General features: G+C 42.0%; 2 protein-coding genes across 2 annotated transcripts; both read left to right on the top strand.

Moving 5' to 3' along the window:
* The first annotated feature begins 719 nt into the window (after nucleotides 1–719).
* On the top strand, nucleotides 720–2,212 carry LOC122009638 (zinc finger MYM-type protein 1-like). The gene is made up of 2 exons (XM_042565882.1): nucleotides 720–1,844; nucleotides 2,195–2,212. Exons 1-2 carry the CDS (start codon nucleotides 720–722, stop codon nucleotides 2,210–2,212), a joined length of 1,143 nt encoding a protein of 380 aa, XP_042421816.1.
* Nucleotides 2,213–16,030: 13,818 nt separating this feature from the next.
* On the top strand, nucleotides 16,031–19,557 carry LOC122011942 (sulfate transporter 3.1-like). The gene is made up of 12 exons (XM_042568381.1): nucleotides 16,031–16,427; nucleotides 16,523–16,730; nucleotides 16,846–17,017; nucleotides 17,137–17,202; nucleotides 17,541–17,654; nucleotides 17,754–17,870; nucleotides 17,974–18,100; nucleotides 18,215–18,501; nucleotides 18,579–18,769; nucleotides 18,856–18,935; nucleotides 19,021–19,097; nucleotides 19,172–19,557. The coding sequence occupies exons 1-12, from the start codon at nucleotides 16,103–16,105 to the stop codon at nucleotides 19,343–19,345; spliced, it is 1,938 nt and encodes a 645-aa protein (XP_042424315.1). The 5' UTR covers nucleotides 16,031–16,102; the 3' UTR covers nucleotides 19,346–19,557.
* The last annotated feature ends 4,784 nt before the right edge of the window (nucleotides 19,558–24,341 follow it).

The raw sequence follows: 24,341 nt of genomic DNA, 5'->3' as shown, positions 1-24,341 counted from the left end.
TTGTGGAAAGAGGTCCTAAAAGAGAAGATATTCTTAAGTTTCCTTTAGATAAAGAATCTCGACACTTTTCTCATACTTACTATGTTCAAATGCTACCAAATGGTGAAACTCGTGATCGAAAATGGTTAGTATATTCGAAAGAGTTGGACAAAGTGTTTTGTATTTGTTGTAAGTTGTTTAAAGTAATACACACCAAATGTAATTTAGCAAAAGAAGGAGTTAATGACTGGAAACATTTATGTGACAAACTTAAACAACATGAAAATAGTATTGAACACCTCACTAATCTGAGAGCCTTTGTTGAACTACAAATGAGATTAAAGAAAACATTGACAATTGATAAGGAAATACAAGAACAAATTAAAAAGGACACAAAACATTGGAAACATGTTATGCTAAGAATAATTGCTGTTGTCAAATGTCTTGCTATACATAATTTGGCATTTCGTGGTACACATGATAAAATTTATGAAGATGGTAATGGTAATTTTTTGGGTCTACTTGAAATGATTGCAGATTTTGATCCAATAATGCAAGAGCATTTTCGACTCATTCAAGATAAAAAGATTCATTATCATTATCTTAGTCATAAAATTCAAAACGAGTTAATATCTCTTCTAGCTTCTAAAGTCAAGAATGTAATAATTAAAAAAGTAAAAGAGGCAAAATATTTTTCAGTAATTCTTGATTGTACACCGGATGCAAGTCACAAAGAACAAATGACTCTCATATTAAGATGCGTAGATGTTTCAGAGACTCCAATTAAAATAGAAGAGTACTTTTTAGAATTTATAAATGTAGAAGATACAACTGGTTTAGGTCTTTTCAATGAATTGCAAGTTGTTTTACGATCTTTAGAACTTGATATTGATAATGTGAGAGGGCAAGGTTACGATAATGGATCTAATATGAAAGGTAAAAACCAAGGTGTGCAAAGAAGATTGCTTGACATTAATCCTAGAGCATTTTACATGTCATGTGGTTCTCATTCTCTTAACTTAGTTGTTTGTGACATGGAAAATTCTTGTGCTAAAGCAAAATCATTTTTTGGAGCATGTCAATGTATGTACACCGTGTTCTCTAATTCAACAAAAAGATGGAATATTTTTCTTGAATATATTGATGGATTAACTTTAAAATCATTGTCAACTACAAGATGGGAAAGCCATATTGAAACGGTCAAAGCAATATTATCTCAAGCTTCCCAAATCAGAGAAGCTTTGTTCAAATTAGCAGAAATAAGTGAAGATGGTAAATTAAGTAGAGATGCTGAAACTTTAGCATCTGGTGAACTTTCAAGTTTTGAGTTTATATTAAGCCTTGTTATTTGGCATGATATTTTGCATAAAATTAATTTAGTTAGTAAAAAATTACAGTCAGAGGATATGCGTCTTGATGTTGCTGTAAAACAATTGTCTGGTCTTGTTTCCTTTTTTGAAAAATATAGAGAAAATGGTTTTGATTCTGCTATGGTTGATGCTAAAAAAATAGCATCTGATATGAAAATTGAGCCTGTATTTCCTATAAAACGTAAAATTTGTAGAAAGAGACATTTCGATGAAATTGCTAACACTGAAAGAGAAAATCAATCACCAGAAGAATCTTTTCGAATAGATTATTTTATCTTAGTGGTCGATATTGCTCTTGGGCAATTGAAGAGTAGATTTGAACAGTTGCAATATTTTGAATTTATATTTGGGTTCTTGTATGATGTTGCAAAATTAGTTTCATTAGATGATGATGAATTGATGAGTTCTTGTGTTAACCTTGAAAATACTTTAAGAAATGGTGACACTTCTGATATTGATGCAAAATATATGTTTTCAGAACTACAAGTTTTGCAAGTAATGTTACCAAGTGAATCTTATGAAACAAATAAAAAATGGTCTTCCATTCAAATATTAGATTTTTTAAAAACAATGGATATGTTTCCAAATGTGATGATTGCTTATAGGATATTATTGACAATACCTGTGACAGTGGCATCTGCCGAAAGAAGTTTTTCAAAATTAAAATTAATAAAATCTTATTTACGGACCACAATGACTCAAGATAGACTAAATGGATTAGCAATTTTATGCATTGAAAAGAATATTTTGGAAAACATAGAATATGATGTTATTATTAATGATTTTGCCTTTAAAAGTGCATCACGAATACACTTTAAATGAGTTACCTTTGTGTTTTTTTGCAGGTGTATTACAACCGATAATTTAATTATATCCTCTACATTCACTCTCATTCGCACTTGTAGGTAAACATTTTATTACTTATGAGTACACGTGACATTGTATTTATGCTCTTAAAGTGTTCATAAGTCATAACAACTCTAGTACTTATGCTAATTGGTGCTACTCATACTCTTTTTCTTTTGGTGATTAGATCAATTGATAGTTTGATAAATTGATACTTTTTTGTTTACTGTGGTTTTCGGAGGGAAATGGTGGAGCATTTTCCGTGTTGGAAATTTTATTTTAATGAGCATCCTTTTTTATTGGAGTATTCTTGATATGCTTTGATACAAAGAGGTTTTATTCATGTCAGATTGGGTGGCTCTTCATTTGGTGGTTGGTCGGCTGGAGTATGGATGTTGCAATGGGTATCTTGCAAGGAGGAGAAGCTTATTTACAGAATGTGCTTAGAAGGGATTGGATTGAAGCTGTGATGATGTTGATGGGAATGTGAGTATGATGTGCTGTGTTTATAGTGGTTTTTTGTATTGGTTGTTGGAAATTTGTAAATGTTAGTTTTTAATGTCTAGTACTTTCCTTTTATTAGAAAATGTGATATTCTGATAGTGTAGGGGTATGTGTATTTGGTTGGTTTTGTTCTGATATGGGTTAGTATTTGATATGTTTTGATTGTGAAATACTATTGGTGTTGGAGTCTCATGTTATGGTTTCTAAAGAAAGTGGAGCAATGCATATTTTTGAAGGGTCGTATATGTGGTTGATTCATTGAGTAAAATTTTATTTGGTGGATTTCTAAAGGTTTTCTTTGTTGGTGGTTTTATTTCAAGGAAGAGGTTGAAATATCTTGGATTTGTTAGAATATTTTTGTTAGAAAGTGTGTAATAAAGTCTATTTTATATTATGTTCTTGGAATGTAAGTATGGAGAAAATAGTTTTGTTTAGAATATATGTAAGTTTGTGGAGTCCTTGTAAATTGTAGTATGAGATTAGATTTGACCTCTCATTCTATTGTTTTTTTTATATATGATTTTTTTAATTAAATAAAAATAATGCTCAGTTAAATAAAATTGGGGCATAATTTATAATTTCGCCCAGGGCCTTTGAACAATAAGGACCGGCTCTGCCATCAACTGATTCCTCTTCATATTACAAGGTATATTAGTCAGAATGGATGCTAACCATGAAGTTCTTAATTGTTTAATTTGTTTCCAATCTTTCCCTTTGCATAATGTGGACACTCTCGCTACAGGTTCCGTTTACAAATGTCATTTATACAGAGTGATACGGTTTGGGCTGAGGTGCAGATAGGGGTGAGCAGTCAACCCGCCAAACCGACCAACACGCTTATACCGACCCGAACCGAACCGAAAAAACAAAATCCGCCGGATATAGGGCCGGATGTAGGGTCATGATATTACATTATCCGATCTAGTAGGGTCGGATAGTTTTTTATCCCAATAACCGAACCAACCCGATCCGCGATCACCCCTACTTGTAGGAACTACTGTCGATAAGTTGTTATACGTTATAGTAGCTATTGCGGATAAGCTGCTACACGTTGTACTAGCTACTGCCGATAAGTTGTTACATGTTGTAGCAGCTATTGACGATTAACTACTACAACGTGTAATGAGTAATGTATATTATCATTTTAAAATATTTTATTTTTTATTATTTTATATTTATATTTTATATTTCATTGGATATAGGGTCGGATATCCAAATAACTGACAACCCGTCGGATATTTAATACAAAATAACCGCCGGATATAGGGCCGGATGTAGGGTCATGATATTACATTATCCGATCTAGTAGGGCCGGATAGTTTTTTATCTCAATAACCGAACCAATCCGATCCGCGATCACCCCTAGGTGCAGAAGAGGAGATTGAAGGAATGAGAGGGGCAAAGGGGGTCCTTTTACTGCTAGGGTATTAAGAAAAAGGGAGAAAGCGATTTTGAAAAGGGGGGCTTGGTGGATGGGTTTTTTCCGCCGCCAACTTCTCCTTCTACCTCCTTCTCATATGCGCCTCGCCGGCGCTAGTTTCCGGCCACCACCTTTTCCTCTATCTCTTTTTCCCTCTTTTCCTCGCGACGCCAGCCCTAGTCTTCTTCTTCCTCTCTTCTCCGTGCTTTCTGTCCGCCGCCAAGAAAAAAGGGAGGAGAAGGCATCATCTTCTTCCTCGGACGTTACTCGTCGGCGCGACGCCAGCCTCTGGCTGTCCTCTTCTCTCCTTCGCCTCCGGCTGCACCTCCTCTTCTTCCCCACGCCAACATCGCTGATGTTCCACTGCCCCTCTCCATTTCCTCTCTCCTTCCCCTTCGGCGCCCGACGCACAGTGAGGACATGGAGCCTTCTTCGTCCCTTGTCGACATCATCGAGCAGCGGCCACTGTCTGCAGTCGCCCCAAGCCATCAAGGGAGGGTCGGACCTGCTCCTTTTCCCTCTCCTCCTCACGCCACTGTCACTGCACGGACTCACTCGACGACGACGCCGCAGCTTCTTCTTCTCTCTTCTCCCGACGGCCACGCCACCATCTTCACTTCCTCTCACCAGCAGCAGACTCCAACGAGCCACTTCTCGCCAGCGACACACTCTGACGAGCCCAGGCTACGCCCGTCGGGACAGATGGCCCTCTCGCCGCCTTCGCTGCTCGTCGGATTGTCTTTGCTGCTCGCTGGACCACCCACGCCATGCGCACAGTGCACATCCGCCACCCGATCCACGGCTCCGCGGACGGCATAGCTGCTGTCATGCTCCGAGCAGCACTGTCGTATAGTTTCGATGTCGATCCGGTATCCGATCCATGCCGCTATGCGCCTTCGACACTGATCGAGCCTTTGAGCCATCGTCGTAGGTCGGCCTTCGTGCGGTTGTTATGCTTTGGTTTGTGTGCTTGTGGTATTCTTGTCTGTGTACTGATGTTGTACACCGGCCTGTGTGTCGTCTCGGGTGTCGTTCTGTGTACTCATCCCGTGTCCCGGCCTACGTGCCGATATTAGTTCTCGGTCTACGTACCGGTGTCTTATCCCGGTTTGCGTACCGGTTGCTTATCCCGGCCTGCGTGCCGATTTCAGGTTTCGGCTTATGTGCCGATCTCGTGCCCCGACCTGCGTGCCTCTATTATCTCCCGACCTCCAGCTCGTCTTCCGGGCCCATGCAGCGTTCTGCTTCTCGACGTCAGATCCAGCTCTCCAGCCTGATCGGAGTCATCTACTCTTCCGGGTCGCGACAATTCTAGCCGCGTCCCATCCGAGGGCGCCCCTCTGGGCCAGGGTACGTTTCTTGTTCATATTCCATATGCATTTTCATTATTTTATGGCTTAATCTGTACTCATATATTCGTTGGATTCGTCTCGAGACTCGAGGTACCGAGGGCCGGGCCAACCCGGTCGCTGGCTGCAGGTAGCGTTGACCAGAGGACTTTTGGAGACTTGGTCAACACGGGAGCCGTCTCAGCACACCCCCCCTCCGGGACGCCGCGACTTCGTCAACATTCTCGCCACCTCACCCGACGGTCCGTCTAACTCAGCTTCCGGACGGGATCAAATTTGGCGTCGTCTGTGGGAATCTTCTCCACCTGTTCTGGAACGTGAAGATGGACGACGTTGGGAGGTTCTCTTCTATTATCACAGCCTTGGAGGATCCTGACAGATATATCATCTTCGGCCCTCACTGCACGGGTATTCGGGGATCAAGGAATTGAGCGGAGCTTCAGCTGGCCGACAGGTTAGTTTTTCCATTACGTTTTTTCCCTAACTCCACGGGTATTCGGGAGTTAAGGGACTGAGACAAACTCTTAGCCGGTTGGCAAAGCTCCCCGATCAGGTACGATTATAGGAACTGCTATAATAGAAACCCTTAGCTGGTTGACAAGCTCTGTTCTCTTTTTACGATTATAGGAACTGCTATATTTCCCTGATAAAAGAGTAAGAACCTAGTTCCTTGATCATAGACTAGAGCCTTCGATTTCTGATCGGACACTAGAGGCTCAGCTCCCCGTTCATACACTTGGGACACAACTCCCTGCTCATACTCTAGGGGCACAGCTCTCCGATCATTGACTTGCAGTACCACTTCCCGATCAGGATCTAAGGGCCTCGCTCTTCGATTACAGGCTATGGACCTTACTCTCCAATCAGGAACCAGGGATTTAGCTCTCCGATCAGGTATGTTATAGGCTCTGCATCCTTCACCATGAGACTCTGCATCCTCTTACTGCTACGGGCTCTGCACCCTTCACCGTGAGGCTCTGCGCCCTGTACTATGGGGCTTAGCATCCTATTACTGTTATAGCTTTACTCTGTTATTATTATATGCTCTGCAGCCACCACCTGTTTTGCATCTTCTTATGTCTACAGGCTCTGCTTCCTTCAACCACGGTGCTCTGCTTACCTACACTTTTATGAAATCTGCTCTCTTATATTACCATGGGTTTCATTCTCTTTGACGGTCGGAGCTCATATTATCATCTTCTCCCCTCGCTCCATGGGTATTCGGGAGTTGAGGGATCGAGACAGATCCGCAGTCGGTTGGCACCACACCGCTGTCAGGTATGACATAAGCTTTATTTCCTCATGCTGCTACATGTTTCGCTTTTACTAGCTTTAAAGCTTATCCTTCCCCGTTCGGGGTTGAGTGGTTTTCACTGGTCTCAGACCAGCTTATTGGATTTCATATTTCCCCCGTTCAGGGTTGAGCGATTTTCACTGGTCTCAAACCAGCTTATTGGATTTCATATTTCCCCCGTTCGGGGTTGAGCGATTGTCACTGGTCTCAGACCAGCTTATTGGATTTCATATCTCCCCCATTCGAGGTTGAGCGATAGTCACTGGTCTCAGACCAGCTTATTGGATTTCTTATCTCCCCCGTTCGGGGTCGAGTTATCGCCACCGGTCTCGGACCGGAGTATCATTATTGGTCTCAGACCAGCGCCATCGCCACCGGTCTTGGACCAGAGTATCATTACTGGTCTCGGGCAAGCGCCATCGCCACCGGTCTCGGACCGGAGTATCCCAGACACTCGCCTCAGTGCGAGTCAAAAGTGAGCCCTGTGCCCACGCCCAACGACCTTTTAGGTCGGTTGTCCCAAATTCTCGCCTTAGTGCGAATTATAAGTGAGCTCTGTTCTCACGCCCAACGACCTTTCAGGTCGACTCCCATGCGAGAATTAAAAGTGAGCTCTGTTCTCACGCCCAACGACCTTTCAGATCGGTAGCCCCAGACTCTCGCCTCAGTGCGAGTTATAAGTGAGCTCTGCTCTCACGCCCAATGACTTTTCAGGTCGGCTCCCATGCGAGAATTAAAAGTGAGCTCTGTTCTCACGCCCAACGACCTTTCAGGTCGGTAGCCCCAGACTCTCGCCTCAGTGCGAGTTATAAGTGAGCTCTGCTCTCACGCCCAACGACCTTTCAGGTCGGTAGCCCCAGACTCTCGCCTCAGTGCGAGTTATAAGTGAGATCTGCTCTCACGCCAACGACCTTTCAGGTTGGCTCCCATGCGAGAATTAAAAGTGAGCTCTGTTCTCATGCCCAACGACTTTTCAGGTCGGTAGCCCTAGACTCTCGCCTCAATGCGAGTTATAAGTGAGCTCTGCTCTCACGCCCAACGACCTTTCAGGTCGGCTCCCATGCGAGAATCAAAAGTGAGCCAAGTGCCCACGCCCAATGACCTTTTAGGTCGGTTGTCCCAGACTCTCGCCTCAGTGCGAGTTATAAGTGAGCTCTGTTCTCACGCCCAACGACCTTTCAGGTCGGCTCCCATGCGAGAATCAAAAGTAAGCCCTGTGCCCACGCCCAACGACCTTTTAGGTCGGTTGTCCCAGACTCTCGCCTCAGTGCGAGTTATAAGTGAGCTCTGTTCTCACGCCCAACGACCTTTCAGGTCGGCTCCCATGCAAGAATTAAGAGTGAGCTCTGTTCTCACGCCCAACGACCTTTCAGGTCGATAGCCCAGACTCTTGCCTCAGTGCGAGTTATAAGTGAGTTCTGCTCTCACGCTCAACGACTTTTTAGGTCGGCTCCCATGCGAGAATTAAAAGTGAGCTCTGTTCTCATGCCCAACGACCTTTCAGGTCGGTAGCCCCAGACTCTCGCCTCAGTGCGAGTTATAAGTGAGCTCTGCTCTCACGCACAACGACCTTTCAGGTCGGCTCCCATGCGCGAATTAAAAGTGAGCTCTGTTCTCACGCCCAACGACCTTTCAGGTCGGTAGTCCCAGACTTCTGACGGTCATGGCTCAAATTATTCTCTTCTCCCCTTGCTCCCCGGATATTTGGGAGTTGAGGGACCGAGACGGATCCTCAGTCGGTTGACATCACTTTGTGATCAGGTATGATAAAGGTTTTGTCCCCTTATATTGCTACAGGTTTCGTTTCTATGGGCTTCAAGGCTTATCCTCACCCGTTCGGGGTTGAGCTATTACCACTAGTCTCGGACCAGAGTATTATCACCGGTCTCGGATCAGAGTATCATTAACGATCTCTCGGTCAGGCAGTCAGACCAATTCCCAGTCAGTCTTCCAGACAAATTCCCGGTCAGGCTTTCAAACAAATTCCCGGTCAGGCTTTCAGACAAATTCCCGGTCGGGCTTCTAGACCAAGTCCTGGTTAGACCTTCAGATCAATTCCTGGTCAAGCCTCCAAACTGCTTCTTTGTCAGGCCCTCAGATTGTTTATGGGTCAAGTCTCCAGATCGAGTACTGGTCAGGCCTCCAGAGCACCTCCCGGTCGGGGTCCCTGACTCTCGCCCCGGTGCGAGTTATAAGTGAACTATGCTCTCACGCCTCCAGACTCTCGCCCCAGTGCGAGTTATAAGTGAGTTCTGCTCTCACGCCCAACGACCTTTCAGTCGGCACTCATCGCTCTGCTCGCAGCTCTGCCTGACACTCACCGCACTCGCTCTGCTCACTTGCCGCTCTACCCGGCACCCATTATACTCACTCTGCTCGCTGCTCTGCACGACACTCGGCTCCCACGTTCTGCTCATCGCTGTTGCTCAGTCGGCATTCATCGCTTCACTCATCGCTCTGCTCGGCACTCATTGTACACACTTCGCCGCTCTGCTCGGGACTCATCCTTAACGCTTCGCTTATCGCTGTAGTTCGGTCAGCACTCACCGCTCACTCGCCATTCTGCCCGACACCCATCCCACGTGATTCACTCGTCGCTTTGCTCGGTACTTTTCGTTCACGTCTAGCTCATCGCTGTTGTTTGGCCGTTGGCTCGACTACTCACTGGTATCGCTCGGCTACTCGGTTTACGTTGATCAACCTATCACTTAAGGGCTTCCTCGGTTATGCACTTGACTTCGCTCGCCCTCTCTCGCCCATTCTTAGATTGCTCAGTTGACACTCGCTCGGTCGGCACTTGCTCAGTCGACACTCGCTCGGTCGGCACTTGCTCAGTCGACACTCGCTTAGTCGACATTTGCTCGGTCGGCACTTGCTCGGTCGGCACTCGCTCAGTCGACACTCGCTCGGTCGGCACTCGCTCAGTCGGCACCCGCTCAGTTGATACTCGCTCAGTCGGCACTCGCTCTGTTGCCTGCTCGGCTTTCCCCATCCCCTAATCAGCTCAGCATCACCACAGCTACTCATTCGACGTCATATGACAGACCCGCGATATGACTCTGCATTCAGTGGTGATTCTTTGTTTTAGTTGGATGGGTCTTGTCAGTCGGACTTGCGCCTCCTTCGACTAGACTTGAGGGGGAGGCTTGTGATACGGTTTGGGCTGAGGGGCAGAAGAGGAGATTGAAGGAAGGAGAGGGGCAAAGGGGGTCCTTTTACTGCTAGGGTATTAAGAAAAAGGGAGAAAGCGATTTTGAAAAGGGGGGCTTGGTGGATGGGTTTTTTCCGCCGCCAACTTCTCCTTCTACCTCCTTCTCATATGCGCCTCGCCGGCGCTAGTTTTCGGCCACCACCTTTTCCTCTATCTCTTTTTCCCTCTTTTCCTCACAACGCCAGCCCTAGCCTTCTTCTTCCTCTCTTCTCCGTGCTTTCTGTCCGCCGCTAAGAAAAAAGGGAGGAGAAGGCATCATCTTCTTCCTCGGACGTTACTCGCCGGCGCGACGCCAGCCTCCGGCTGTCCTCTTCTCTCCTTCGCCTCCGGCTGCACCTCCTCTTCTTCCCCACACCAACATCGCCGATGTTCCACTACCCCTCTCCCTTTCCTCTCTCCTTCCCCTTCGGCGCCCGACGCACAGTGAGGACATGGAGCCTTCTTCGTCCCTTGTCGACATCATCGAGCAGCGGCCACTGTCTGCAGTCGCCCCCAAGCCATCAAGGGAGGGTCGGACCTGCTCCTTTTCCCTCTCCTCCTCACGCCACTGTCACTGCACGGACTCACTCGACGACGACGCCGCAGCTTCTTCTTCTCTCTTCTCCCGACGGCCACGCCACCATCTTCACTTCCTCTCACCAGCAGCAGACTCCAACGAGCCACTTCTCGCCAGCGACACACTCCGACGAGCCCAGGCTACGCCCGTCGGGACAGATGGCCCTCTCGCCGCCTTCGCTGCTCGTCGGATTGTCTTTGCTGCTCGCTGGACCACCCACGCCATGCGCACAGTGCACATCCGCCACCCGATCCACGGCTCCGCGGACGGCATAGCTGCTGTCATGCTCCGAGCAGCACTGTCGTATAGTTTCGATGTCGATCCGGTATCCGATCCATGCCGCTATGCGCCTTCGACACTGATCGAGCCTTTGAGCCATCGTCGTAGGTCGGCCTTCGTGCGGTTGTTATGCTTTGGTTTGTGTGCTTGTGGTATTCTTGTCTGTGTACTGATGTTGTATACCGGCCTGTGTGTCGTCTCGGGTGTCGTTCTGTGTACTCATCCCGTGTCCCGGCCTACGTGCCGATATTAGTTCTCGGTCTACGTATCGGTGTCTTATCCCGGTTTGCGTACCGGTTGCTTATCCCGGCCTGCGTGCCGATTTCAGGTCTCGGCTTATGTGCCGATCTCGTGCCCCGACCTGCGTGCCTCTATTATCTCTCGACCTGCAGCTCGTCTTCCGGGCCCATGCAGCGTTCTGCTTCTCGTCGTCAGATCCAGCTCTCCAGCCTGATCGGAGTCATCTACTCTTCCGGGTCGCGACAATTCTAGCCGCGTCCCATCCGAGGGCGCCCCTCTGGGCCAGGGTACGTTTCTTGTTCATATTCCATATGCATTTTCATTATTTTATGGCTTAATCTGTACTCATATATTCGTTGGATTCGTCTCGAGACTCGAGGTACCGGGGGTCGGGCCAACCCGGTCGCTGGCTGCAGGTAGCGTTGACCAGAGGACTTTTGGAGACTTGGTCAACACGGGAGCCGTCTCAGCACACCCCCTCCGTGACGCCGCGACTTTGTCAACATTCACGCCACCTTATCCGACGGTCCGTCTGACTCAGTTTCCGGACGAGATCACAGAGCAATCATATTTTCGTCTCGAGGATTCAAAAGATTTCTATGGCCTCGCACCTGGAAAAACAGTTATGTGATTTCCGTCGTTTTGCCTGATCAAAAAAGCTTGTAGCCGTTATGTGATTCATTTGCAACAATGAAGTTTTTCTTATTTTCTTGCGAGCAGAGGATTCCTTAAAACGGGAATCTGGCACTAATATGGTTCATCATGCTAATATCCAAGCATCCAATTGAGAATATGTGCCATCTGTTATGATCGTTCTCTGTAGACAGAAACATGCTTTACTATGTACTTCAGTGTCTTCAATCTTAATTTGTGCTAAAATAAGTATAGAACGGAAACAAAGACAGAAGTGGAAGCGCGCGCGCGGTGGGAGTGCATCCACGGAGGTTCAATGGAAGTTTCTGGATACTCGTAGCCTCGAGAAGAAGATCTGCTGGTAGCACCCGTTACCGTTACATGTGGGCGTGGATTGGATTCCGCTACGCGACGCCCTCTTTTGGCCCAATGAAACATGAAGTGGGCAATGTTGGGCTTGGAGAGGCTCATTCCAACAAAATTTTTTTCTCGAGAATTGATCATAAATTTATCATGATTAATATATAGCCGAAATTAAAAATATGCCAACGTTCTCAATATATAGATATATACATAGGTACATACGTAGAAAAGTGAATCATGGGGTCTATCTATAGTACTGAAAATGGAGAAACCTTGCATCATTTATGATCAATGGGTTCTTATGCCTCTCATTGCTCGGTAGGACCTCACAGTACTGTTATTAAGTGCCCAAAACTTTCTAGCTATAATCTTGTGTCTTTAATTTCTCACAAGAAGATAATTGATTTGATATATATTTATATATATAATGAAAGTATTATGATTGCTATGAATAATGGAAGGTTGATAGCTTATAGCACAAAGGTTTTACGTTGAGGTGAGACTTGAGAGAGAGATATAGGCTGATGAGAAGCTTAATTCTGATCTGGACAGCAACGTGGATGGTGCAGAGAAAGCAGATTCTCATCATCCTTGTTTGCCACTGAACATTGTAGAATGCAGAAGAAATTAAGTGGTTGGCCGATAACTCAATTATTTCATCAAGGGCCTAGTGATAGCACATATATTCTCAATTCTCTAAAGCATCTCATATCTCACTCAAGATAACTACAACTCATATCTTGCACTTGTTTATAAGTCAAATTATAAGCTAGCAGGCCAAAGGGCATTAGTGATCCAGGGGCAGAGGGGCTATTGATAATGCCTTGGACTTTTCTTGGAATGCAAAGTATTTTTTTTTTTTAATTCCATTATTTGGATGGAATGTGGGTGGTGTCTCGGCCACTCAAACCATGCAATGCATGTGTACAGCAGCATCGCCCAAAGGGATATGGTGGGTGGTAGTGATGAGGGACAAGGAAGCATTAATTCATGCCTAATAATTGGACCAATTCAATGGAATATGCAAACATATTCTCTCTTTTTTTTTTTTTTTTGCCCCTCTGATATTGAAACTTTAAATTATGTATGTTTGTTCCTCGAAATATCAAGAATGTGTATTGCTACTAATTAAGCTGATCGAATAGAACGCGTGGCAAAATGTAATGACTGAAAAATAAACATGGATATGCTTTATACAAAAGGTTCAATCATTGGATTTGATTTTGCTCCTCCATAGTAGACTTAATGAAACCGTTGACTTCAGATATACTTCATTATGAATGCGCGTTGACTCTCTCTAGAATATTCTGACGGCACTTTTGTTCCACTCGGGTTTGACTCATCCTCTTGTGCATTAATTGGAAGTAAATATGGAATATTTACAAAAGTTGTTGAAAAGGAACGCAAATAATGGTTCGAACTGTGCCTGATGATGCCATCGCACTACTGCATAAATTATTCAGCCCATAATTCAAATTCAGTTGGCAGAAGTAGCTATCTGCCAAGTCAAAAGCACTATTTATTATTTATTTATTTTATGTTTTTATTTTCTCTCACTTTGTGAGACCTCCAATAATAAATAAGTATATGGAGTTCGAGACTCATCGATTGTAACGTATTATTAAATATTTTTATTGTCAATGGATAGTGGATTTGAGAATACTATTTGTCAGATAGATCGTCATATATATTTTTTTGATTTATCCTAGTGATCGGTGGAAAATATCTGTAAGATCATTTCCTGAGTATATACAATTTTGATTATCATTAACGCTTTGACTCCATAACGCTCCTGACCTTTGGTCGTTCGTTTCCGAGCCGCCTCCTGATTTGGCGGTGCCCCGACTCCATGACACTCCCAACCAAAGACAATGCCGCCGTTTATTTTGAGAAAAGTGGATAACATATGCGTGGATCTTGGGATTTCGGACTATTTCAGGAAGTAGATATATCGTGCAGATCTCGACATTTCATATTATTTCATAAAGTAGATAACAATAGTATAGGCCTGAGGACACATGGAGAATGTAGGAATCAACCGTTGCTTTATAAAAGATAGCTCGCCTTTACAGGCGCAAGTATGTACATACATGCATAAAAAACCCTAAACATCTCCTCTTTATCACCAGGAAATACCTTGCCGTCATTCTAACCCGCTTTTATCTTCTTCAATATAGGCTCTAGTAGATTTACCCACCCATCCTTGTTGCTACCAAGTGATTGGTGACCAAGTTAGCAACTGCGTCAATTCATCAGTGATTCGTTCATCGACAATCTTAGGCAGGATTAGATTCAATCATTAATTGGTGTTTTGTTATAAATATAAATATGTTCTTGATTAACAAAAACTATCCCTAATGCCGAATTAAACTAGATTACTGAAACTAGCTTGAAAAGTAGTAGTTAGTTTTCTCCCTCCAGACATTATGAACAAGGCTTGCATGCTTAGTGGTAAACAAATACTTTTTATTAATTTATAGAGATTTAAATATGTACTAATCAATCTTAAAAAAAAACACTTTGGCATTTATTAATCCCAACAAAAGATTTTCTTGTTCTAGTCGAATGAAAGATTAACTGGAGAATTTTCTTCTCCTCCTAGGATTGATAAATCAATTCGTTTGTACTTCTAAATCTAAATATGTGGTGCCTAATAGATTATCTCACAACACAAGAATTTTTAGTAAAGACAAACTTTAAAGGATTTTCTAATTATCTCATTTTTTTTTATAGATTAGTTATTTTTTAATCTTCAAGCTAACAATTAGGCTTTGTTTAGTTGTCCTTTGTTTCAAAACATTACCATATATAAGCATTGCCATGTTACTCTATGCACAAAATATTTCCTTCAAAAACAAAAAGAGAGAAAATTTTGCCAACATACATTTATTTTCGTTAGTTGTTTGACGTCCTACGCTACACCGAGAGGAATCTCTTTCTTTCTTAGGTCATGGACAAAATCCATCTCCTTCCCATTAACTTAAGGATAAAGATGCTTATCTGAAGGTAGGAAAATGTCACAATATTATATTGAACAAGTGTGTGTATTTATATATGAGTGCCCTTATAAGCAAAATAAATGAAGTGGTCATATGCTTTCTACTTTAATGATTAACTATTTAAACTAATATATAATAGTTGAGAATCAAATATTATTTCTATATTTGTTGGAGGTGAGATTGTATATTTAGATCCACGGATGATTGATTTGCTTTTAGGTATCATAAAGAGATGAATCCAATGGAAAAGACAAGGTGTTCTCATTAAAGTGTGAGAGTGATCAACTATGACAAGCTAACTAAGGTTGGAAAATAGAGTCCTTTGGAGATATTGTTTGGCTTGGAGTAGTCGAAATGACAAGAAGGAGCCAAATTGAAGAAGGAGCTTAATTGAGAATGCCCTCTACTAGGGTTTGACCGCTTGCTAGGTATGGCACTACAAGACGATAATATATCTTATACATTCACGTGAATCATTCAATTATACATCCATAGGCCCTAGAGAAATAAATAAAATCAATCTTTATCCACCATATATCTTCTCTACAAGAACACTAAAGTGGTTAAAGAAATCAAAAGGAAAGATTAATGATTAGAGGAGAAAGGAATAATGAGAATTAGCACAATTCTTAATCAACCAATTAAGGAAGAAAATATGATTTCTAAGAAATTAAGTGGAGACACGTGTCCGAGTGGGAGGGGGGCGAACAAAATTGCATGCCGCCTTTTGCAATTGAGATGGCGTGTTTCTCGTTAGCGCGTCGCTGCAAGTCTGCAACAGAAGATTCCTCCACGCACCTTCTTCGTCCAACCAGATCTCTCCACGTGAGCTCAGTGGACGCTTCTCGGTCCTAGATAGCAACGGCCACTAAATACCCGCCACGTGTTCTGTCCCAGTCTGGACCCACTCGCCACCTCCACTGTGGGAGTGCGAGCTCACCTCCCTCTCTATATAACAAACCTTCCATCCTTCTCCTCTCTGTGCCAATTAACCTGTTCTGTAGTCTCTACCGATCGACTCTTCTTCTTCCTCCTACGATTCTCTAATTATTTAGTTGCATGGGGAATGGGGACGTGGCGTTGTCGGAGTTCGCTCGACGGGTACCGGTACCGCCGGCGCGGCCTTTCCTGGACACCTTCAGGGCCAACCTGAAAGAGACCTTCTTTCCCGACGACCCGCTCCGGCAGTTCCGCGACCAGACGGTTCCCCGCAAGTTCATGCTCGGACTCAAGTACTTCCTCCCCATCTTCGATTGGGCCCCCACCTACTCCGTCTCCCTCTTCAAGTCCGACCTCATCGCCGGCATCACCATTGCCAGCCTCGCCATCCCCCAGGGCATCAGCTACGCTAAGCTCGCCAACCTCCCTCCCATCCTCGGCCTCTGTAATTAATCCACTCATCCTCCCATCCGTCAAAATCTGATTTTTAGTGGATTAATATGTTAATTGTTCGATTTCCTATTCGTGAACATGCAAAAGATTCGAGCTTTGTGCCGCCGCTGGTGTACGCGATGATGGGCAGCTCCCGCGACTTGGCCGTGGGCACGGTGGCCGTGGCCTCGCTCTTAATCAGCTCCATGCTGGGGAAGGAGATCTCGCCGGTGCAGGACCCTGCATTGTACTTGCATGCAGCTTTCACCGCCACCTTCTTCGCCGGTCTCTTCCAAGCTTCCCTCGGCTTGCTGCGGTAATATATAATTATATATAGGATCGATGCTTCTCTTTTTTCTACCTAAAACTAGTTATCATCAATTAGCTAACTAGCTTCTGAATTAATTAAAACTGTGTATTAATTGTTGCAGGCTGGGTTTCATAGTGGACTTCTTGTCCCATGCAACCATAGTGGGGTTCATGGGAGGAGCTGCTACTGTAGTGTGCCTTCAGCAGCTGAAGGGGATGCTCGGTCTTCAGCACTTCACCACAGCAACTGACCTCGTATCTGTTTTGCAGTCAGTCTTCTCTCAAGTTCATCAGGTTCATTCTCTTCTTCCCTTTCGCGTACTGTTTACTTTTCCCAAAATCTCAATTTATCTGGATTAATTGAGATCTCTAACTGATCATGCATGGTACGTGTCTCTTTTTTTCTGATGCAGTGGAGGTGGGAAAGTGCTGTGCTGGGGTGTTGCTTCCTCTTCTTTCTTCTCGTCACTCGTTTCTTTGTAAGCATCTATATATATATTAACTTCACCTTCCTAGCTAATTAATTAATTAATTACCAAAACAATATACAAGTGATCATATTAATTAATAAGGAACGATCACGATTCTTTATCAAGCAAATGGTAGAAAAGTTTAAGGACTTAATTCCCTTGCATCCATAAGGGACACAAACCCGTGAGTGCATGCATGCCAATTATCGTTCCATGCATCCAGAGAACACATTGTTGTCCTCTTCTTGTCCATCGACTCACTCTGAGATAGTGAGATCTACCCTTTTAGTTGATTAATATTGCAGTTCGAATTTTTATTTTTATTTTTATTTTGTTTGAATAAACAGAGCAAAAGAAGGCCAAAGTTCTTCTGGGTGTCAGCGGCTGCCCCCTTGACCTCTGTAATACTCGGAAGCCTTCTGGTGTACCTCACTCATGCAGAGAACCATGGAGTTCAAGTGGTGAGCAATCCTTGCCATCTTTGATCTAGACGATCGAATTAATTAATCACCAGTTCTATTCCATTTGGTTATACCTTTTTTGTCCCTGCACATTTACAGATTGGGCACCTAAAAAAGGGTCTAAACCCTCCATCAGCAACCAGCTTGACATTCATGCCGCCCTATATCATGGTTGCGCTTAAGACCGGCATCGTCACCGGCATCATCGCCCTCGCCGTAAGTCCAGCTCTTTAATTTGTTCAAGACATAACTTCAATCTGATGGATTGGAACCAATCCACAACTCGTAACTGGTTGTGCTGATATATACGTATATACAGGAAGGTATTGCAGTCGGAAGGAGCTTTGCCATGTTCAAGAATTACCACATCGATGGTAACAAAGAGATGATAGCTTTTGGGACGATGAACATGGTTGGATCATTAACCTCATGTTACCTAACAACCGGTGCTTCTTCTCACCCCAATCCCATCTAACAATTGAACTTATATTATTAATTACTTAGTGTGACCATACATGCATGTTCTTAATCACTGATGTAAACTACTGGTGTTCGTTTAGGACCATTCTCACGGTCGGCGGTCAACTACAACGCCGGTTGCAAGACGGCGATGTCCAACGTGATCATGTCGGTCGCGGTGATGATCACCTTGTTGTTCTTGACGCCGCTGTTTCACTACACTCCCTTGGTGGTCCTCTCTTCCATCATCATCTCCGCCATGCTAGGGCTTATCGATTACGAGTCGGCGATCCACCTGTGGCACGTCGACAAGGTTGACTTCTGCGTTTGCGTAGGCGCATATTTGGGAGTTGTCTTCGGCAGCGTTGAAATTGGATTAGTCATCGCGGTATGTCTGTAGTCAAAACACGTGCTCGAACAGCTCAAATCTTGATTCACCAATCCACATACTCTGTTCGATTCCAGGTTTCAATCTCCGTGATGAGGGTTTTGCTCTTCGTTGCGAGGCCAAGGACTACTGTGCTCGGTAGCATCCCCAACTCGATGGCATATCGAAGAGTCGATCAGTATCCTGCGGCACAAAGTGTTCCTGGAGTCCTCATCCTTGGCATCGATGCTCCAATATACTTTGCCAATGCAAGCTACTTGAGAGAAAGGTTGGTTTTGCATCGTATCATTTAGTACTTTGATGAAATTACAAATACAAGGCATCGTCAACAAACTGGTGTTCTATGATTAATAGGATTTCGAGGTGGATTGATGAGGAGACAGAGAGAACCAACGGGGAGACTAGTTTACAGTACTTGATCCTGGACTTGGGTGGTAATTAGCTCAACTTGTTTTGGCTCAACCTTTTTTTTTCTTTCTCTTAAACTTCAAATCCATTTTTTGTTTACAATTGTTGCAGCTGTTGGCAGCATCGACACCAGTGGAATCAGCATGCTGGAAGAGGTGAAGAAGATTGTTGATAGAAGTGGCATTAAGGTACTGCAAATCTTGTGCCATAACTAACTAATTTTCAGTGTCCATAGCATGCTAATTTGATCGTTTCTTTTCAGCTTGTGTTAGCAAATCCAGGAAGTGAGGTAATGAAGAAGCTGGACTCGTCGAAGGTCCTTGAAGCCATTGGCCAAGAATGGATCTTCCTAACTGTTGCTGACGCCGTCGCGGCCTGCGACTTCATGCTGCACACTTGCAAGTCTAGTGGCGCTTCATGCGAGAATGTTGTTTAGATTTGATTGTGCAGTAAGAAATGTTGGAGATTTGCGATGAGAGAATTTTGTGGTAATCCTTTGGCTAGAGATGGAATACTGTAAGTTGTATTATTTAGGATGGAAGTATCATGCCTTTGTTACGTTGTGGAGGGAAATAATCATGGTAAAAACTCCTCGTCATTGTCTGTTACTGTTTCATTCAACTACAGAGCTACTGATTTTAATAGTAATTGATTACATGCAATTGCAGAAAGGAATTGAAAGAACAAATTGACATGATAATCATTATCAATACTTGATTTCGAGATGAAATAGATAGTGCGCTTAAAATCATCAACAATGTTCACAAACGAATGAAATTCGATTGATGAGGTTTCTAGGAACAGAGAAGGTGAAAAAGTAATAGACAGTCTAGCTACACTAAAAAAGTCCACAAAAGAGAGAAGCAACAAAAGAAGATGTAGAACACAGAGACAGCCAAAGGAAGAAAGGGACGAGAACAATGGCAGGCAGCATGCACTTTGTTGTCTAAGATGTCCTTTTGTTGACATCTTAACTTTTAATTGATGTCCTTGGTTAAGAAATTTTTATATGGTAAATACTTCTTTTATCGTCACAAAAGCATTAGAGTATCCATATCCATTATTCTGGCTATAAATTTTATTCTAATTTTTAGATAGTATAATTAAAAAAACTTTACCTCAGTTACTAGGATAATAATAGATCTGGTTCGGATAGAATTCTATATGATATATATCCATACTCATTAAATGATTAGATATTTTCTATAGTTATAATTTTTCTTCTTTCTATCTAACTATTATCATTCAGCAAAAATATATTAAAATTAACATTCTCTGTCTCTCTCTCTCTATATATATATAATTTAAAAAATTAGATTAAATATCTATATAATCTTCTCCTAATATCAACAAAAATAATAAGTTGATTTTAGAAAAAATAAAATTTTCTTTAATATATATATATATATATAGAGAGAGAGAGAGAGAGAGAAATATTATGCTGCGGTGCCTTATGTGCGGTTTTGCTGCGGTACTTGCCACGTCAGCGAGAAAACACAAAAAAAATCAACGCTGGTAGAAGAAAATCTAGGCCTAGACCGATCAGGCTCCAACCTGATCGGTCTGGGAGTCTCCTGATCGGTCTGTGGACCGATCAGGCCCTATCAATTCTTTTCTACCAGCGTTGATTTTTTTTGTGTTTTCTCGCTGACGTGGCAAGTACCGCAGCAAAACCGCACATAAGGTACTGCAGCATAATATTTTTCTCTCTCTCTCTCTCTCTATATATATATATATATATATTATTTAATCGGGTATTCGTATCAAATATCTGGTATTAATAGTCCCTCCATACCCTGCCCCATTCAAGTCGGATATTGAATCCTCCATCGGGTTCGAGGGAAATTGACACCCCTATCAACCACCCTATCAATTCTCTAAATTTAGGGCATTCACACCACTTTCCTTATCCAATATGTATAATTTAGAGTAAAAAGATTATTTTATTAAATTTAGATATCCACTTTTTACTGCATCATATATCATGCATCTTTCCTATTTTTCTCTCTTTTTTATAATGTTTAGAGAATAGAATATATTCCCTAAATTTAATGAAGTATTATTTATAAATGTTAAATTTAGAGAATGGATAGGACAGTAAAAAATTTTTAACTACCTTATCCAAAATTTAAGGTAAAATTTTTAGATAAAGTAACTAATGTGGATGCTCAATGAATTCTATTTCTTAAATATTATAAAGGAAAGTGAAAAAAATAGGAAAGCTGATATATAATATAGTAAAATATAAATATTTAAATTTAATAAAATAATTTTTTTATCTTAAATTATGTATTTTAGATAAAAAAAAATAATGCAGATGTTTTCGGCAGATCACAACAGAACTCGAGTTTAGCACCTCTCCAATAGTTAAAAGTTTTTTTTTAAATACCCAATATTATGTCACATCGATACCCATCACAAATAAAAATTTACTATTTTCTTCATGATTAAAAAACCTCCATACAATCCTACATTATAAGTTATATATCTTTGTTTATTATTTTTTTAATTTAATATCTCTATATAATTTTTAATTAATTATGATGTTTAATTTAATTTATTTATAATTTTTAATTAATAAATTATTTAACTTATAATTTTAATGTAATTAAATTTATAATTTTCATTTAATATTTAATTAACTTATAAATTTTAATTTAATTATAATCATTTATTTATTTTGTTAATTATCGAATATATTTATTTTTAAAAAATACAACTTTAATTATTACTAATAATTCATAAAATAAAATATTATAATTAAATACTTTGTAAAATAATTTATTTTTTAATTATTTTGAAAGACAAAATATTTAATACTGTCTTATCATTAATTATTGGCTTCACCGTCAGGGAAAAAACAAGTTTGATTGTTTAAATAGGCTCTTGTACTATAAACCCCAAATCTCACATTCACAGTTATTCAAACTTTTTTATTGAGTTTTTTTTTTTAATTTTACAAAGCTTTGACAAACCTTGCATTAGAGATATTCTTAGTTGATACAGTTAGACACAGAAGAAGCTAAACGGCATTCTAATTGGTTGGATTAATACGGGAAGGAGTTCCACCAGTGGACTCATTAATATGTACAACAAAGGAGAGAAATGAAATTATGTCATTTGCGAGAGGTTTGTTGAATAGGGAAAGGGAAGAAACGGAGGGTAACGGAATTATGCCATTTAAGGGATAAAGGTAAGCACGAGCATTCGGTGAAAATTAAACCGAACAAATTAAAATTTTTTTCGAATCAATCGATCAAATTTTTAATAAGAATCGAAGCTATAGAATGGAGAAAAACATCAGTTAATTTAGTTTTTGATCAAATTAACCGAGCTTCACAAAAAAATAGTATCATCTTCTTGCAAGTCTGGGTCTTCATTCCCATTGCACTCCTTCTCAACCGACATGCCTCTGTGATCCGTTCTAGAAATTTAGAAATCAAGCCGGCATTCCTTCTTAACCATGCTATAAATTATAATGATTTGAAGTTTTAAATTGGCATGGCCAACAACAAGAGCAAGTAGATTCGAGATGTATTCCCATTTTTCATTCTCCATGAAGAATGAAAGATAAAGAGGAATAAGAGAATGGCATGCTTGTACAAGCTTGTCTTCCATATTTCTGGTGAGATAGCTATCCTCCACATCCACAAAGATGGTGGTGCTAAGGAATCAAAATGAAATTGTGGTGTTGTCATGCTCACTGGCTGTAACTTGCATGAGAATGAGGGGATTCAAAGAGATGATAGTCGGCAAGAGAGACAAAAGGGGAGGGATGGCTTTGTAATGTTGCCGATCGCTCGCTGGGTATGGCCTGAGTGAGGATGAGGGGACTTAGAGGCTTCCGAGGGCAAAGGCTAGAAGAGAAGAGGAGGTGAGAGCATGAGAGCATTCGTCGGGAGGAGGGGCTAATTGCCAAGAGGAAGGAGAGGTGAGAGCTCGTGAGAGAGGCAGATGACGACGATGAACGAATGAGATTGTGATTTAGGGATTTTAATTTTTGAACTCTCAATCCAGTTCGATTTAATGGGTTTTAACCGATTTCAGATTTTTAAAATCAAAACCGAACCGATTAAATCAATATTTTGTTTTTTAAAAAACTAAATTTATGAATTAACTGAACCGAATTGAATTTTAGTTGGTTTAGTCAGTTGATTTTATTTATCGATCTTTTACTCACTCCTAGGTAAAGGAGGGTAAAACTTTCCCTACCCTTTCCTCCTCTCACCTCCTTTCAATAAGGTTATCATTCCTCCCTCTTGCTTACCCTTCCCTCACCTCCTCCTTTCCAAATAGACATGTTCGCCATTTCGTGTTTGTCGCATTTCACTAGTATTGTTCTGTCCATGCTCGTAGCTATTGCTCTCGCCACTACTATTCAGGCCGATGCGATTCTCTGTATCGTTCCAGTTTTATCGGATGTCTTCGAAGAGACCAGGCCGAAGCTATTCTGTTTGCAGCCACCGTTGCTTGTGGAATATCTAATGTTGCTCGTATTGGTGTTGTTTCGTTCACGCTCGCTGACCATTATTCTATTGGCGCATGCCTCTGTAGCCTCTCCCCCGACATCCTATGGAAGGAACACATTGAGATTTTTGATGGCCCTTGATGACAACATGATATCTGCGGTAAGATCTAAACTACTTTTGCTAGAATCCTTAACTCAAGGCCCATAAACCTGTACATTGACTCATGCCAAGGTTTATTGGATTCTAGACTTGCGATTTATGAAACCATGCAACATAATAGCAGCTTGGTATCCACGCTCTGCATCAGTTAGGTGTACCTCATGGATGCCTTGCTCCTTATGGCCAACACTAGAAAGTGTCCCACCCTCCCCCATTCCATTTTAATTATTCAATCACCACGTGGGAGTATCTCCAGCAACATTATTGATGCGTTCATCATGGCAATCTAGCTGATGGAATCACATGATCTTTTAGTTAAGATATTCTCATTCTAGACTAAGAAATCGATCTACACCATTGAAAAATGGTTATATCGAGACATCTCTGTGAACCCCTGAAGAGGAGAAGGAACTCAGATTACTGGATGAGGTAGTTCTTCACAAGTGAAGGGAGTTCAATACCTCAACCTTTAACAGCTAGTTCGAACGGTTTTATCTACCAAATCTTTATGCTTGGTCCACCAACATTCAAAAATCAAACTCCAACGACTAGTTTAGTGACTTGTTTAGTGACTTTGATCAACTGGAGCAACCTTTGGTCAACCAAAGGTTTGCTAGCAAAATGCTTTTGATAGCATTTTAGCTTAAGTTCATAAGGCTTTGTAGTTATTTTGGACAAAAGATGCTACACCAAAAAGATAATTCTGATTGGTTGGTACACAAGTGTCCTATGAACTCTCTTGATAATATTTTTCTAACGTAAGATTTAGTTTTTTATCTACGGGGAGAAAAAAAAGCATTTACC

Source organism: Zingiber officinale, chromosome 8A (assembly GCF_018446385.1).
Source record: "Zingiber officinale cultivar Zhangliang chromosome 8A, Zo_v1.1, whole genome shotgun sequence".
NCBI lineage: Eukaryota > Viridiplantae > Streptophyta > Magnoliopsida > Zingiberales > Zingiberaceae > Zingiber > Zingiber officinale.
Note: the sequence above shows the minus strand (reverse complement) of the source record. Positions and strands in the feature narration are given on the sequence as shown.

What these genes read in the sequence shown, in the direction of transcription:
- LOC122009638 (XM_042565882.1), top strand. Translation starts at nt 720, where the DNA reads ATGACTCTCATATTAAGATGCGTAGATGTTTCAGAGACTCCAATTAAA.
- LOC122011942 (XM_042568381.1), top strand. Translation starts at nt 16,103, where the DNA reads ATGGGGAATGGGGACGTGGCGTTGTCGGAGTTCGCTCGACGGGTACCG. An exon ending in AGAACCATGGAGTTCAAGTG is followed by an intron (nt 17,655 to 17,753) that starts GTGAGCAATCCT and finishes GCACATTTACAG; the next exon opens with ATTGGGCACCTAAAAAAGGG. An exon ending in GCAAGCTACTTGAGAGAAAG is followed by an intron (nt 18,770 to 18,855) that starts GTTGGTTTTGCA and finishes TATGATTAATAG; the next exon opens with GATTTCGAGGTGGATTGATG.